The sequence below is a fragment of the Calidris pugnax genome, unplaced genomic scaffold (assembly GCF_001431845.1).
Source record: "Calidris pugnax isolate Ruff unplaced genomic scaffold, ASM143184v1 scaffold290, whole genome shotgun sequence".
Classification (NCBI taxonomy): Eukaryota; Metazoa; Chordata; class Aves; order Charadriiformes; family Scolopacidae; genus Calidris; species Calidris pugnax.
This window is the reverse complement of record NW_015091011.1, coordinates 1467-18222: the sequence shown is the minus strand read 5'-3', so window position 1 is coordinate 18222 and position 16756 is coordinate 1467. Positions and strand designations below refer to the sequence as shown.

At 41.7% G+C, this 16756-nt stretch overlaps 1 protein-coding gene across 1 annotated transcript in view; it reads left to right on the top strand.

Annotated features, from left to right (window-relative positions):
- LOC106895962 (succinate--hydroxymethylglutarate CoA-transferase-like) overlaps window positions 1-16496 on the top strand; it is a gene marked incomplete at its 5' end in the record, with an annotated part of 91436 nt that extends 74940 nt beyond the window's left edge. Inside the window, one exon of the mRNA XM_014955641.1 lies at window positions 16410-16496. Within this exon, the coding sequence (XP_014811127.1) occupies window positions 16410-16496 (87 nt within the window). The remainder of the gene's footprint in view (window positions 1-16409) is intronic.
- Between the last annotated feature and the right edge of the window lie 260 nt (window positions 16497-16756).

Below are 16756 nucleotides of genomic sequence, written 5' to 3'. Positions count from 1 at the left end.
TTGAGTGATATCATAGCATATGTGGTAAACAGCTAGATTTGGATGATGTGTTACTTTGTGGCATCACTCAGGGCTGTATCGTTGTATGTAAACACTTGAAAGAAAAGACCAAGAAAATTCACTAAAGGCAAGATTAAAACACAGCTATTGTTCTCTGGCTGAAGATCATAAAAGGAAGGAAATTCATAGTTAAGGATCCAAACCTCAAGTATCTGGGCACAATGCAGTGCCAGCCTTAATTTTACATAACCATACCCTGTTATGAGTAGACATTGGTGGTTTGATCCTGAATGATGAGTTACATTGCTCTTAGCAGCTGAAACCAGAAAAATAACTTTATTTTAATGCTTGCCTTTGTTTGGTGAATAGACTTTTTGGACCAGTTGTAATTGTTTTCTTTATGTTTTCTTGCCAATTGAAATAAAACAAATCCCTAATAAATAGTATTTTTTTCAAAAGTTATCCTTAAAACTCTGGTACACAACCTTCTGTTAGAATGGAAATGGGAAATTGTGAAGAGAAGCAGTGTCATGCTTATTTCTGGAATGTTTAAAAATTCGTGGTAAGTTATAATGGCTATAATCCTGCAGAAACTTGATTTAAAAAAAAAAAAAAAAACCACAACAAAATCTCCCAAAACATGACTGGTGAAGGAAGTAGTTAATAGCACTGTTTACACAGAATAATGAAGGTATTAGAGAGTCTTTAAAGTATCTGCAATTAATTGAATTTCTGTTTTACTTGTCTTAAAAAAGTTCCTTTTCTTGCTGGTTCTTAGAAATTGTAATGAAGGTAGCAGAGTCTCTGTTTCATAGGATGCCAGGATGTGGGTGCAAAATGCAGTAGAGAATGGCAATGACATCAAATCTTATCTTGACGTTTCAGCCTAAGGACGTTGCTTCAAGGATTCCAAAGGAGAGGATCAACAACGCTTTAGCAATCTCCAGTCGAGTCAGGGAGTGGCCTTGAGCACTTTAAAAGCCAGAGGTGAGCTGCCAAACGGTCAAAGAGTAAAATCTAGTATTTGATAAGGTGAGGCTGACTTCACAGAAGGATTTTGGTTCTTTTACTGATGGGAAGAAACCTCAGCAGCGTCCAAGTCACTTGCACCTTTTCTGTCTTTATTTGACATTTGGAGGGATGCAGCGGGCAAGAGCTGGGAGGTGAAGGAGCAGGAGTCTTAAATAATATAGCTTTTTCACAACAGATGGAGCTCTAGTCAGTTTAGAATGGTAGTTTAAATTTCCTCCTGAGTAGAAGTTACTGAAGGTAGGGGAAATTCACATTCCAGATATACTAGTCTCTTGGGTGTTGCAGTGAAATGGAAAGGTCCCTGACCCACAGCCTGAAAAATTACAGCCCATGAGACGAGAGAACTGAAGTGTTCAGTGATAAATCTTTTTGCTCTTCAGTATAACCGAGCATATCGCTAAAAAAGATTTACACATGAAAAAGAAAAGCCTGGAGACAGAGTGAGAAAGAAAACTGCTTTGTGACTATGAATGATAGCGCTACGCTGAACAGCATGGATAATAGCTGTGTAGAATGATAGTACCGTGGTAGACCCTCAGTACATTTCAGCCATCAAGATGTAGCTTCAGAGAATTGCTGAATGTCAGAGTTTCATGGCTGGGGATTTGGCAGCCCCTTCTCTATTCTAGTTTTCCTGTAATCCCTTTAGTGAAGCATTGGTTGGGATTGTCTCTTAGTGAAGGGAAACCACCCCCGTTTCCCTTCTCAGCACCCATCCTTGGATTCCTCAAATACTCCCTGACATACATACGTGACTTTTTGATTTCCCCTCTATGTCCATGAGACTCCAAGTTCCAGGATTAGGGATTTCCCTCTGATTTTCTGATGCAGTCTCTTCCATTCATATTAGAGTATTTTCTGTTACTGTGACAGACCTGCTTATGATGGTATCCTTTTTTTTCAGCTGCTCCATTTGTTGGCAGTTTTTGGAGACTTGGTTTGTGTTTGGTTTTTGTTGTGGTTTTTGTTTGTTTGCTTGTTTGTTTGGGCTTTTTTGGCATAGCTGCTTTAAGCTGTTTTTACCATGGAGCACTTACTTGTAAATCCATATGGAAGTCAGATCAGAGCACTGTGTCTACCCTGGCACAGAAAGCTCTACAGGTACTTCACTAAGGTACATGACTGTAGGAATTTTTCTGCAGTGTATTGTGGGAAAACTTTTCATCAGACCACTATACAAAAAAGTGTTTTTAACTCAACCCACTGAAGTACTTCTATGGCTTTTGTTCCAGCCAGTAGCAAGGCGTGGATCCAACTCTCAATGATGATGTTTTCCATCTGTTGGCACGAGTGCAACTCTCATTTTAGGAAGAGCAGAAAATTCTGGGCATGAAATGCAGTGCATTTCAAGAGTAGCTTGTTCCTTGTTGCCCTAAAATGTCAGCAGCCTGTTTTGCCAGGTCTTCTGTGTAGATACGGAGACAACTGATGCAGGTCGAATAGCTACAGATGCCCCATGCACTTCCTTGTATATCTGACATGGCTTCTTCTCCAACGTGGAAGATACCCTCTTAGACCTTTGTAAAGAGCTTACTTTGCCTGTGCATAACTAGGACTTAGAGATGAAGTGTAAAGTGTAGGTACTTAGCAATACTGAAGCCTGCTGCAATCCTTTACTGTGATTTGGGTTTTGGCTAGTCCTTTGCTCGTGCTCAGAGTGTGGAATTACGTATTTCAGTGACTTCTTCAAAGCCTGGGCCGAAAGACGCTTCAAAGAGGGCTGAAAAACGTTGATTTCCCTGATATGATATCTGGTTTTTTTGAGAGAAAGCATGAGAGGCATGTTGAAGCCACAAATTTGTCCAGCCTTCATCCAGAAAGGATAATGTTTACCTGTTAGGCAAGGTGAGATCGTCCAGATAGAAGGTCCATGAATGGGGATATGGGAAAGAATGTGTCACATAGAGATAATCTGGAGATCCCATCTTTTTTTTAATTATTATTTTTAAATTTAGCCAGTAGTTTACTCTATTTCTGCCTCAAATGTGGAGTCACTAGATCCACAGTTGTTTAATGGACCCAGACCATTCTCAGCCTCCCTACCTCAAAAATAAGTAAAACATGAGAACACCTGGCAGCACAAAATTTCTGTGTTCTTAGCAGTATATAATTAAATGCTGTTAGTATGATTTGGCCAACTGAGGGAAAATGGCATAGCCAACAAAGGTTTTGTACAATAAAGTCCCTATTTTTCTGCCTTTTTTTTGAAACACGCAAACTTTGTGACAGATCTGAGAGGGAACAGTGAGGGATTTCATTGGGAGTACATTGGTGCCTGTAAGCTGGCACGGCTATGTCCATAATGTTATATATATAAAATTAGCAGTGTTAAAGCTTGTGTTTTAGTTCAGTCTGAATGGCAGGTGGACCAAGAAAGCAAACTGATCTCCTGAACACTTATCAAAACCTTTTACCCAAGTTTATGATCAGAGCCACATTTAGTTCTGCAGTGATGATGATAATGCTTTGTCCTGGGTTCCTGTTTGGTACTTGCCACCCCTATGCTCCTCTGGACAACAAAGGCACTTGTATTGAAATTCTTCCCAACAAGGACAATCTTTGTTCTTCCACTCCTCGATTCACACCTTATATTGCATTTTAAGAGCTTTGGCGCCCTACCTCTTTCCTGTAGAGTCTGTATTAGGGTAGACTATTTTCTGTAGACTCTGCTGGTCTCTTCTCACAGGTAGTTAATGACAGAACGAGGGGGAATGGCTTCAAGCTCCAACAGGGTAGGTTTAGACTGAACATTAGGAAGGAATTCTTCACAGAAAGAGTGGTCGGGCATTGGAATAGGCTGCCCAGGGAGGTGGTTGAGTCACCATCCCTGGATGTGTTTAAGAGCCATTTAGATGTGGTGTTGGGGGATATGGTGTAGGGGAGAACTTTGTAGAGTAGGGCAGATAGTTGGACTCCATGATCCAAGGGTCTCTTCCAGCTTAGACGATTCTATGATTCTATGAGTTTTAGCCAGTAGGGTATAGAACACAGCCATTGGAAAGCAGGTAGAGATTGTTTCTCTGTAGAGAGTCAGGCCCTCTGTTTTTGCTTGGGAAAGTTAAAGAAATGCAATGTTAGGATGGAGATACGAGTCAGAATTAGTTACATGTTTTTATTTTGATGACTTAACATGGAACAATGGTGATGATCTGTCTGTAGATGATTTTCAGGCTACTGATGTGTTCCACGCAGTAATGATCTAATCTTCCTTTAAGCTAAGCCCATTAGCATTCAGTGGGTTAAAATGTTCCCTAAAACCTTACAGCTAAAATAATGACCCCTGAAGTCATTGCTGCCACTAGTTCTTCAGGTATTGCTGTTGGTTTTATCAGGAGAATAAACTGTTGGACACTTTAAAACACAACAGTAATTTTCAGAAGAACAAATCTCAGAACAACAGTTCTTCAGAACATAAAACAACAGTTCATCAGATTAGGTTTTCCTTGTTTTAGAGTTTCATATAAATCACTGCATGATTTCCCTTTTCTTTTTTTGCCAGCTAAATTCTTTCCTTTTCCTTCCAAAATATCCAAGTCTAACTCTTAAACCAGCTGATCGGTTTAGAATGAGCACACCCTTTTTGAATCGGGTATTTGCTCATTTCTGTGAACATAACGAGGCCGAGGAACTTATTCAAATGGACGATGGTCCATATCCACAAGATACTTCTTTGCCAAACCTCTGTCTCGGACACCTGGCTGTGGACACTTGCCTGGAGAGCACAGCCTGTGGAGCAGTTAGCAGAATGACTGGCAACTGTCTGTTGTTAGGGTTCACAGAGTTCCCTCCCTTCCTCCCTTCCCTTCCTTTCTTATGGAAAGCGGGGGTTTGGATAGAAGAGTTGTTCAGGAAAATCAAGCCCTCTTACTTCTATTTGCTACTTCTGTTAAAGAATCACAGAATGCTATGGGGTTGGAAGGGACCTCTGGAGATCATCTAGTCCAACCCCCCTGCCAAAGCAGGTCCACCCAGAGCAGGTTGCACAGGAACATCTTGAATGTCTCCAGAGAAGGAGACTCCACCACCTCCCTGGGCAGCCCCTTCCAGGGCTCTGCCACCCTCAAAGTGAAGAAGTTCCTCCTCATGTTTAGATGGAACTTCTTATATTCAAGTTTGTGCCTGTTACCTCTTGTCCTGTCCCTGGGCACCACTGAAAAAAGACTGGCCCCTCCTCTTCACACCCACCCTTTAAGTATTTACAGGTGTTGATCAGATTCCCCTTCAGTCTTTTCTTCTCCAGACCAAAGAGACCCAAGTCCCTCAGCCTTTCCTCATAAAGGAGGTGCTCCAGGCCCCTCATCATCTTTCAGTTGTTGTGTTAGCTGTTGTGCAGCACGCGAGCTTTGAGACATCCTGTTTCTCTGTCGGGTTCTCACGTGTTGTCTGGATGGGAGCAAACATGATCCCAGGTACAGAGTAATAATGCTTTTTCTTTCCTTTCTTCTGGAACGCCTGGGCCTTTCCCACCTCACCCAAGTAGGAGATGAGCACTGCTGGACAAACGGATGTACACTGCTGTCCAAATAGGTAATCTTGAAATTAAATACCCTTGGTCCCAGCCTGGGTACTGTTAGCAGTGTCTTCATTGTCTATTGCATTTTACAAGTGTCATGGCACTTGCAGCAGCCCAAGAAGGGAAGATGGGGCTCAGTTCATGTTCTGCCATCAGTTGAAACCCAGGACAAATAAATATGAAGGTGCTTAACCTGAGTTGGGCTTGGTAGAGTCTCCTGTAGAGGAATGCAGACTGGCAGAGGAGTGCCAAAAGACTCGAGGTAGGCAATCGTATGCCATCATAGGCTTCCTGATATTTTTCCTGTTCCATCAAATTTTAAGAGCAAAAAGATTTTGAGTGAGCTTCAAACTTCTGTGGGGGGAGGGAAAGGCTGTTCCCTAGTTTTACACTGTAGTTTTCTTTGTATGTGAAAAGAATGCAAATCTTATTCTGTAGGACCCCCCTTTTCCTTTACAAGCTGAAGTGCAGTGGACAGCCCTATGTCCCCCTCATTTAAGTTGATTTTCCATTCTTCATGGCAGCTTGAAGTGGCTGTGTTTGCTCACTCGCTGTAACTTGTGCACATTCTGAAAAGAAAAAGAAAAATCAAGTAGCTGGAGAAATATATTCTTTGCCTGAAAAGTCAGATGCTTCAGTACATAACTTGATGTGACAATTGGTATGCCTCCCTGCGAATTTTCACTAGTGATCTTTCCCACTTATAAGCACAGCTTTGTCAATGTCTAATAAAATGCCTAAGCTTTGTAACCGTGAAAGGAAATGTATATTGGAAGGAAATTAAGTGTACCAGTATCCCACTGGTACTGAAAGCTGTCTCTATTCATCTTAATTAATATAACCATTTCAATGCATATTGTTACTCCTCTCTATGTGTTATATTTGGTACTGCTCTAAAGGAAGCTGTAAAACATCCTGATGCTTTCATCAGTGCCCTGGCAGGGGATGAGCACCCTTATGAATCCATGCACCTCCTCTCTCTATTTGGTTGTTTTTCCCCCTCCCCAAGTGAGGCAATGGGATGATCAGCTCCGTAGAATGGAGGGACAAGAGCCTTGTTTCTGTGAAAGGTCATTTCGTAGCCAACTCCGGGGCGCAGTGGGCAGGCAGCACTTGGGGCTGTCATCAGGGGTGCAAGAACATGCCAAGCTGCTGCCAGCAAGCCCATTTTAGTCCTTCCCAGCACAAAGGCAGGTCTGTGTGCTGGGCTTGCTGCTGCCCGTTTGATGCCAACCCCGGTGTCACCAGGCGGCCATCTCCATCATTAGGAGACCAGCCCTTGGACTTGGCCAGCTCAACGAAGAGGGAGGCGAGAGCGTGATGAAGGCCAGTTGCCAGGTTGCTCCTCCACGGTTGCTGGCACCATCCCTCAGCAGTAACCAGGCTGTGCCCCTCAATTGCTGGGATCGTTTAGGTAATAAGGATCACCCACTCTCTATGAGATAATCACTCTTATTGGAGATCTTTGGGTGTAACGTGGCTGTGCTGTGCTATACGGGCGGCTGGCTGGCTTTAAACTTCTGTGACTACATGTGACTGCCATCCAATTTAATTGCAGTGCTCTGCATTTAGTTCCTGTAAATTATTTATGATGAAAAGATATAAAGCAATATGTTATTTTTTTACAAAGGACTGGCCGAAGCAGTTCATGCTCACTTTTCCATTGACTGAGGTACAGTGATGCCGGTGCAGCGTTCAGGATCAACTTATAGCAATCACCTGTGGCAAAAATGCAGTAATTTTGCACTTTTCCTGCTGTTACAGTGTGTGGCAGAGGTGAAAACAGTCATGGCTCTTCACCTTTTAAATTGCCACTTGTGGTTTGCAATTGGGCATTTCATTAAGAAATTGAGAAGTAAGCATTTAGCTTGACAGTGGAAGTAAATTGGCTGGTCATGCCAAGAAATTAAAACTCTGTGGCACCGGGTGATCTTCAGAGTCAGAATCCTGCCCTACATAAGCCCAGACTCCTATGATCCTCCCAGGATTAAATCAGAACTGTCATTTGGTTGTTCATACTCAGTTGTATGAGAGAGAGAGGCTGTCTCTCAGCCACCCGGAGCCAGAAAAAAAATAAAATTAGGACAATATGAAACCTCGAAATAAACTTAGCAATTAAGACGAATCAAGCACATTTGTTAAAGAACAGCATGATGTACCTGTGAGTGGAAACTTGAGGTTTTTTTCCCCAATTTGAACCTGCAGGGGAAAAATATGCAATCTTTTTTGAAAGCTGGGATTTTCTACTTCTCATCCTTTTGACTCCTCCTCTTGCCTTCTCCCACTACTTTACTGGCATAACTACATCCATCAAACTTTGGGGAGGGGGTGAAGGATGCAAGGAGATGATTTTGTATAAAACATTGCTAAAATGTGATGTAGGTTTTAGACTGCGATAATAGAAGCACCCTTAGACTGTGTCGATTCTCTAGAACGAGTTCTTTTGCAAAGGGTAGCTAATTAGGCAGCAGCTCTCTGCACGTCATAGATGTAAAGATCTTAGTTAAAAAACAAAATAGTAGCAGATTTCCTCAGCTCTTTCTCAGTAGATATTTTGATTTATTAATTGCTAGAACGAGAAATTGGTTAACTATTGGCCAGCATAGTTTTGAGTTGGCAAAAGGTACAATGTTTTAATTTCTAATTGTAGGGATTTTCAAACTTTTAACAGTTGAAATAATGCTAAATTTGAGACAGCTAAAAGATTGTAATTGCAGTAATGTGATATTATATTTCAATACTTATCAGAGCAACAGGGAATGATAAAAAAAAGAGTATTAGAGAAAAACAGAAGTCTGAATTTTATAGTTTTAAGGAAACCCAAGAGAAATTTACAGGAAAGTGAAGAGGAAAGGGACTTCTGACTTTTTTTAGACAAATATAAGTGTTCCACTCATCGAGCGTTATTTTTCATTTATTTTTTTTTAAATAGATCTCACTAGCATTATTCCTATGGCCTGGCAATGGGATTTTTTGGCATAAAATCAGGACTTTAAATAGTGTGCGTCCTGGATGTCTGGCCAGTTCAATTTTTAAATTCTTGATTAGAGATAAAGTGGTGTTTCAAACCAAAACAAACTACAGGCAATAAACCTTAACGAGTCTGACTTAAAACCACAAATCAAGGATGCTGAGGAGTCAAGGTTGAAATATTTGAAATCCATCCTTAGTTGACTCTATCTACTGAGCAGTGCATGGGGTCACATACTGTTTGAGAGATACATTAATTGAAAAAAAATCTCCAAAACAGGGCAAAGGCACGTTGGCAGAACTGTTTGAGAGATACATTAATTGAAAAAAAAATCTCCAAAATAGGGCAAAGGCACGTTGGCAGAACAAAGTGGAGTTCCTCCTGCCTTTGTCCATCCTGTTCTGCAGCTAAATGGCAGATTTCAAAGATGAGTGCTGTTTATTTTAGGTTCCGATGAAAGTGCCAGATTGTGAAATGCAGCCAATTTTGCACCCCTGTAATTGTTATGTTCTCATTGGTGTTTTAGCTGATTTTCGTCAGCATCGGTGCTAATTTGATCCCTCGCTCTTCTGGGTTGGCTGGTTGTCAGAGAAACTCACAAATGATTTAGAAGAGCCTTTTTGAAGAGCCTTCTTGATAGCAGGACGTGGAGTTATTAGGACCTTTAAGTTAATAACACTGCCTGCCCAGTTCTGAGTTCTGGTTTGCTAGTTAATAACACTGCCTGCCCAGTTCTGAGTCCTGGTTTGCTTGCACCAGGTCATGGCTCTGCAGCTGGAAATGCCAGGCTGATTGACTCAGTCTGAGTTACCAAAAAAGTGGTCGGTTTTAAAAAGCTCACCTTCGGAAATTGTACCACTATATCACTTCAAGCCAAAAGAGCAGGGAGGGGGAAAAGGACAGAAATAATGAGACAAACCCTGCTCTGATGATTCCTACTCCAAACAGAAATAGGACCTCATTTAGAATTACATTCTAAAAAGCACTCTTAAAAACCTCCTATTTGAGTACTCAGATTTTCCGAACAGTTATATCTTATGGTTTTTGGAAGGTGTAAGGCCTATTTGTCATTGCTGCTTCAGTAACGCCTGGAGGCCTGGGTCAGGATCAGGCTGTGTGGCCGTGTGTGGGGTTTTTCAAAAGAAATGTTTTCATTGCATTCTTTTGCTTTAAAAGTGAAACAACAAAACAATGCTTACAATCCCCAAATTGGAAGAAATTGTGTGAACTATTGTGTGAGAAGGAAAAAGGGTAAGGAAACATAACTTGGATTCAGGCTTTTGAGAGTTTATTATAAATGTTGAGAAAAATATTGTTGAAAAAATAGCTCTGCAGTGCCCTTTAAAATCAGTAAGCGTCTATTTTAATTCCCATATAAGTAGTAACTGGCTGCTGTCTGTATATATACTTAAATGTTGCTTGCTGTATAAGAGCTTGGTTGCTTAATTTCAACCTAACTGAATTTTTATGGCTGTGCTATAAACCTCTCGAAAATAGTGGCTTAAATGGAAATGCTGACACGACATTAATTACACTGGCTCCAGTGTGATACTGTGATTAAAGTTTATTTATTTTGTGTGTGCGTGTCTGTGTGTGTGTAATTTCATTGTGAAAAACTAATGGAAAACTAATGTGGCAATGGAGAATGTGATTCTGTGCTTGATACTTTATTTTTCAACAGCAGGGAACAGTTTTAATGCTAGTTTACAGTATTGGAGAATTTATTTTTAATTGATGTATAGTTTAGGTATTTAAAATTTTAGAAATTTGGGAAAGTGACAAGTTTCCCACTTTAAAGCTGTTCAGTCTTCTTCCAGGAGTTTTTAAATGGCTTTTTGGGTGGTGAGGCTGGATGTATATTGCATTTGCATTAGAAACCAAAGAAAATGGTTTCATTTTCTTGCCGCATATGTTCTTTGAGACGATTGGGAGAAAAGTCTCATCTCTCAAAATAAGGGCACGCACTCCAAAGTTAACGTTCATTGCACTATTGCGTATGAAGTAATAGCTATAAAAGTCTTTTTGGTAAATAGTACGCCCAATGGATACTTACAGATTGCAAATCTATGTATTGCATCGGATCGATTGGGAAAGGAACAATTGAAATACTGTATGAGCAGAAGAGTGAGTGAAAGAGGGTTCCTGTCTCCAGTCTGTTTCTTAGGGCAGTGAGCTGTGGTGGAGAGACCTTGGTTGCAGTCCATTCCCAGCAGTTTAGACTTCTCACATCAGGGAACAACTGGAAAAAAACCATGGCATGGTCTGGAGAGCAGAACTAGGCTGTCCTGCTTCCCTGGGTGAGCGTTGAGAGTAATACATAATAATGCCAAGTATGGATAACCCTGTTTGATAAGATGTATCCAGAGCACATTTAATGGTTCCTATCTGCTTTGCTCCTGGGTCGGTTAGGCAAAGGCATTTTTTTCCGTGTTCACATGCATATGGAACTTGAAGGTTGATCAGAAAACCTGTCTGATGGCTTGTGGACTGTGTAGAGGGAATGATCTCCCTGGTTGGTAGTCTGTGGTGGGCTTTCCTTGACATCAGTGCCAGCGTTCTGCCTCATCTCAGAGACCAAAGTAATCATTCCCACTCTTAACCATAAACGCCTTTCCCACGAGCTCAGGGCATCCAGTCAAACCCTTCTGCACAAGAGAGTTATTGCAGAAGAGAATTATTATTAAGATATTCTTAGTACTGATCTGTCTGGTAGACTGTGATCACAGAGTGATTTGGGGTTGGAAGGGACTCCTGGAGAGCAGTGATAGCTGTGAAGCTGCAGGATGGTACGTCCTGCAACACGGCAGTGAGAGGAGAGACAAGTAGTGAGGGCTGAGAAGACCAGAGGGAAAAAGTGAAATCTTTGTGTGGAATGCCCTCCTTCCGTTTGCTCAGTGAGAGCATTCAGCATATATTAATCCAGTCCATGAAATTTACATTTTTTATTTTTACTGTTTGCTTTCACTGGAAGAGAGTGCAAAGTAGGCAAATAGTTTCGAAGTGTGTGGTCTTTATGATTTATATGTATTGCTCAGAACTACCGCTGACCAAACTTCTTGGTCTTGTTCCCATTTGTTACAGTAATTAAATATTAAGTTGTTATGAAAGGATTGTGCCCTTCCCTTGAAAGAAAAAAGACTGGGGCTACTCCACGATTCTGGGGCACAGCCGATGTTTTATTCAAACCAATGTGTAAAGGTACAGAAACTGTGTGCCAAGCTTATCCCATCTGGAAGGAATGTATCTGTTCTGGATCTGAAGCAAGACTGAGGGTCTCCTTCTCTTTAATGTATTTGGGAAGCAGAGTTTGACAGGGTTGGAGAGAGGAAAAAAAAAAAATCAGCACATGCTGTAGATACATTTGGTTGGCAGGAGAAGAGAGCCTGGCAGGTCAGTCAGTTCCCAAACACATCACCTTCCTTGCTGCAGCCTTTAATCTACATTAAGACGAGAGAATGCTTGTCCTTAAATGACCTTTGCATTGAGTCAAGTGTCGCACTGGAAACTTCAAAGTGTAACTGAAGACAAATTATGCAATAAATGAAAAAGTAATACTGTAACTTCTCTGTGGTTCCAAGCCTGCAAGGGACCAGCTTTTCTCTTTGAGCACACCCACTAATACCAGGGAAGCGTTTCAATATAGGGTAGGGGTGGACCTGCTGGAAAGCACTTCTGAGAAGAAGAATCTGAGGGTCTTGGTGGATAGTAAACTCTCCGTGAGCCACCAATGTGCCCTTGTGGCCAAGGGGCCAATGGGATCCTGGGCTGCGTAGGGAAGAGTGTGGCCAGGAGGTGGAGGGAGGTCATTCTCCCCCTCTGCTCTGCACTGGGGAGGCCACAACTGGAATCCTGCCTCCAGTTCTGGGCTCCCCAGTTCAAGAGAGACAGGGAACTGCTGGAGAGAGTCCAGCGTAGGGCAACAGAGATGATGGAGGGATTGGAGCATCTCCCTGATGAGGAAAAGCTGAGAGAGCTGGGACTCTTCAGCTTGGAAAAGAGAAGGCTGAGGGGAGACCTTATTAATGCTGACAAGTGTCAGCATTACCCCCAAGTTGTGGGTTGAAGGAGGATGGAGCCGGACTCTTTTCAGTGGTTCCCAGTGACAGGACGAGGGGCAACGGGCACAAACTGGAACATGGAAAGTTCCACTCAAATATGAGGAAGAACTTCTTTGGGGTGAGGGTGGCAGAGCCCTGGCAGAGGCTGCCCAGGGAGGGTGTGGAGTCCCCTTCTCTGGAGACCTTCAAGCCCCGCCTGGATGCTCCTGAGTGATGTGCTCTGGGCAACCCTGCTTTGGCAGGGGAGTTGGACTGGGTGACCTCTAGAAGGTCCCTTCCAACTCTGACAATTCTGTGATTCAAGCACATAAACAGAGACCTACGTATGATTGCACAGTGTTTTACTGAGTAATTGCTTGCTGATTCTGTGGGTGAGTGGAGAGACTGCTGCAAATGGGAAGACAGAGGGGAGAGCAAGGAGCAGCATATGAAAATTAATCTCTTTTTAGAAAATGTTGGTGATACGTTTCGAAGCTTTGCTTGAAAATCCTGGTTTGGCTTCTCACGGTTTTTTGTTTACAGACTTCTGAGGTTCTGCACTGTCCACAGCTGGTCCCAAAGATTCGTTCAGCCTTCACACAAGGCTGCTGGCTCCTATGCCAGCCTCGGGAAGGAGCTCAGAGGAGTGTTTTCTCCCTTAACGCCGTCTGCGAGCGCTCCCTGTTGTGCTGACAAACATGTACCTTACAGAAATACTGTATCTAGCCTTTCTAAAAGGATGGCGTCTTTCCAAAATCTTAAGCGAGCTGCTTCGTGATGCCAGTTGGAGCAATCAGCCTGTTGCTCTGTGAAACCAGCAACAGTTAGAAGGCTTTCAAAAGTTACTCGAAGCCCTGCTCCCGAACTCACCAATATATTGTGATGACTCACAAGCCCTGTACTGTGCATCATTCAGTGTGAATGTACAAATTATCTTCTTAGAAACCCCCAAACTTTTTATACCGTACTGAAAAGCTGTGCCTTGGGGTGCTTTGCGCTCTCTCTCTGCCTTTTCCATGAATAAGAGGTGGACTTATTTTTTTCAGTCTGGTTTCTGTTTCTTGTCTTCGTGGAGTGATGTCCCATTGCTCAGGATACCACATGGTTGTGGGCAGGTTAAATCGTGCTCGTCCTCTCCAGAATCTTATCAGAAGACTCATTCTTCAGAAAACGGAGGAGGGAGAAAAAAGACTTTTGCCTTGTGTGTGTGGTGCCTTTTATTGCACTAATGTGAAATGATTCAATGTGATGGACAGCAGTTTATCAAAACAAAATCTCATTAAAATCTGTCTGCACTTTGCCCTTACTCTCCTTTGTATAATTAGATTGTGAAGCTTTCTGTGACCAGACAGTAACCTGTGGTAACCTGTAGTATGTGTACATTTATGGGTGATGAATAAAACCATTGTTATCACCCTTAAATGTTGGCATCAATATTGTGCTAATAACATTTGGAAGTTTCTGCTTTATCAGCAGCAATGACTGGCAAATAATCAGCTGTTTTGTAAGGGGAAGCTTAAAATAGCAGCCAAAGACATTTGAGTTAAGCTTCATGGAAAAAGACACTGCCGCATTTATTACGATACCGTTTTTGTTGTGTAAGGATGACATGATTGTTGCTTTAGCTTTTTAGACATACAGGGCAATTAAGAATAATCAGTTTTCCCACACATTCCGCAAAGCAACTGAAGCACAAATGCTAATAACCAGACCCTTAAATTTAGAGTGACTTCCGCTGCTGCCTGGGCAGCCCACGGGTACAGATGCGTGTTTCATGGTGGTATGCGAGCTATTGTGAGATTGCACTCTTCTTACCCAGATGCCAGTCTCAAAAGAAGTTGCTGCTAAATAGTAAACTCTTTCAGATTTGCCTGTACTACCAATTTAAATATATTTTGGAGTGCGGCTGTGGATAGAAGTCCATATGACATGCACTGTGGGCTTTGCAATCTGTGACAGGCATCCAGACGAGAAGTTGAAAGGAATGTGTAAAAGAATTTCTAATTTGTGTTTACTGGAAGTAGTAGGTGGTCGCACCAATAAAAAACTAGTTTGTGTTCCGTACGCACACAGATCCGTGTAGTGTTTACCCCATAGTTTGTATGAAACGTGTGTGGCTGGTTTTAGAATTCAGAGCATCAGCAAAGACAGGTCAGGATTTGGGTAGGGTGTTCAGAAAACAGATCTTGCCTGTAACTAAAGGTAGTAAGTTTATACTGACAGTATTAATGCATAACTATTCCTACTAAAAGTCACGTATTTGGTGGGGGAAGTTTCTTAGATATTCTTAGATCAGGCTCTGTCATGATTGTTTTAGACAGAAATCTGCATGAACAGTTATATCTAAAAATTGTTTATGTATTCGTATACAACTTTATTTTCTGTATTCTTTTCCCCATTTTTTTCTGTGCTCGTTGCTTTCCTCAGCGTGAGTATGCAATACCTCTATATTCTGCATGCTTCTAGACTTTTACTGTATTGGGCCTAAATCTTTTGCATGCTTAGGATTAAACGTTTGTTGAATTTCATCTTTGCTTGCCAAGCATCTTAGACTGAAGTGCTTAATTAAATGTGTAAAAAATGAATCGCTAAACTTTGTGACTGACCAATACCACTTATCAGGAAAAAAAAACACAGGGAGAGCAAACTGATATCCTAAACTATGGTGTACAGTTACTTGCATTTCAGTGGACATAATTTTCCACATAAAATTTTAAAGCTTTCCCTATACCAGATGTGGACATAGTTGTATCTGTACGAAAGACTGAATGTTGGGATGGCATCTTCCTGTTTGTGAAGAACAATAAGCCACAGTGGTGTAAGAAGACTTTTTATTATTAAAGTGTTCCTACACCAGTGAGTTATTTTACCAAAATTGATAGTAAGAATTAACACCTTTAGATCAGGACATGACAGCTCATAAAAAAAAAAGTGATTTCTGAGAATGAAAGATGAGTTTTGCTCTCTGCAAGAAGAGCATCACCATTAGTGCATGAGCCTTTACTGGCCTCTTGCGCTGAAGTCAAATTAATAGCAGAAGAATTTTTCCCAAATGCTTGCAAAAATTGTTTTTGTGATACGTGTGACTGAAACAGCAGTTACACACCCTTGTATAAGGGAGAGGTGTGGAGGAAAGGGGAATCGACTTGCATTATCCAATTTTAGAAGATGCCCTGACACCATGGTAAAAATCGAGGATGATGCCTATTACAGATTTTCTTTTTTCTTGTGAAAATCTTAAGTGGAGATGATTTAGACTGAAATGAAAGCTGTTATGTCCTACCCAGTTAAACGTTCTGATCACCATGAAAGGCCACTGTCACGAAGTCAAAAGGAAAAGGTCTTCAAAGCTGGAAAAGAAGTCCCATTTTCTCCAGGAGCTCGATCTTGAGACCACAGAACAAGGAGATAGCTTAATCTCTAGTTGAAGAACTGGAAGGATGTGGCCCTATCCCTGTCATCCCCATGAGAGTCTCTCTAGCTTGTCTTTGCTATTTGGCAATTATTTTTTTGGCATTTTTGGTCAGGGTCTGTGACACCTCAGTGCAGCTGTCAGGCTAAGAGTAAAGCTGAATAAATAGCTCCTAGCAAGTAAGTGTTATCCTAGTAAATCCTTCTCAGTCCTTGTGAGCGTGGGACATGTTTGCAAAGTTTCAGGGTGCCCCAAGACAAATTTTCAGCAAATAAACTGTCAACCAAGATAACTTCTGAGCTCCAGAAAAACTCTAGAAGAACTCTAGAAAAATCTAGGTGTTTAAGGAAATAATTTGAACATTATTTACAAAGTTTTCACTTTAAAAACGTGCTAATATTTTATAGTTTAGTTGCAGCTGATCATCTGTCTTTGTTCTTCCAGGCTTTTAAGACCAAGGATGGCTACATCGTGGTGGGAGCTGGAAACGATCAGCAGTTTGTCACCGTGTGCAAGGTAATGGTGTGTTAGGTGACAGTACAGAAATGTGTCATGGTTTCCATTCTGACTAGGAAAATAATTACTGTTTGCTTCACAATTCCCCTTTTTTGTGAAAGTAAGTAATGAGTAGGAATTGTAACCCTGGGGTTCTACCTGGTAGTTTCGGGGACTGATAGGGGTTTCTGTGCTTTGCTTCTGTATTCGGAACATGCCGATTCCCAAACCTGTGGGTGTTGACACCTACTTTGGAAGCCTGTGCAGCTGCAAATCAGCAAAAAAAATGAACAAGC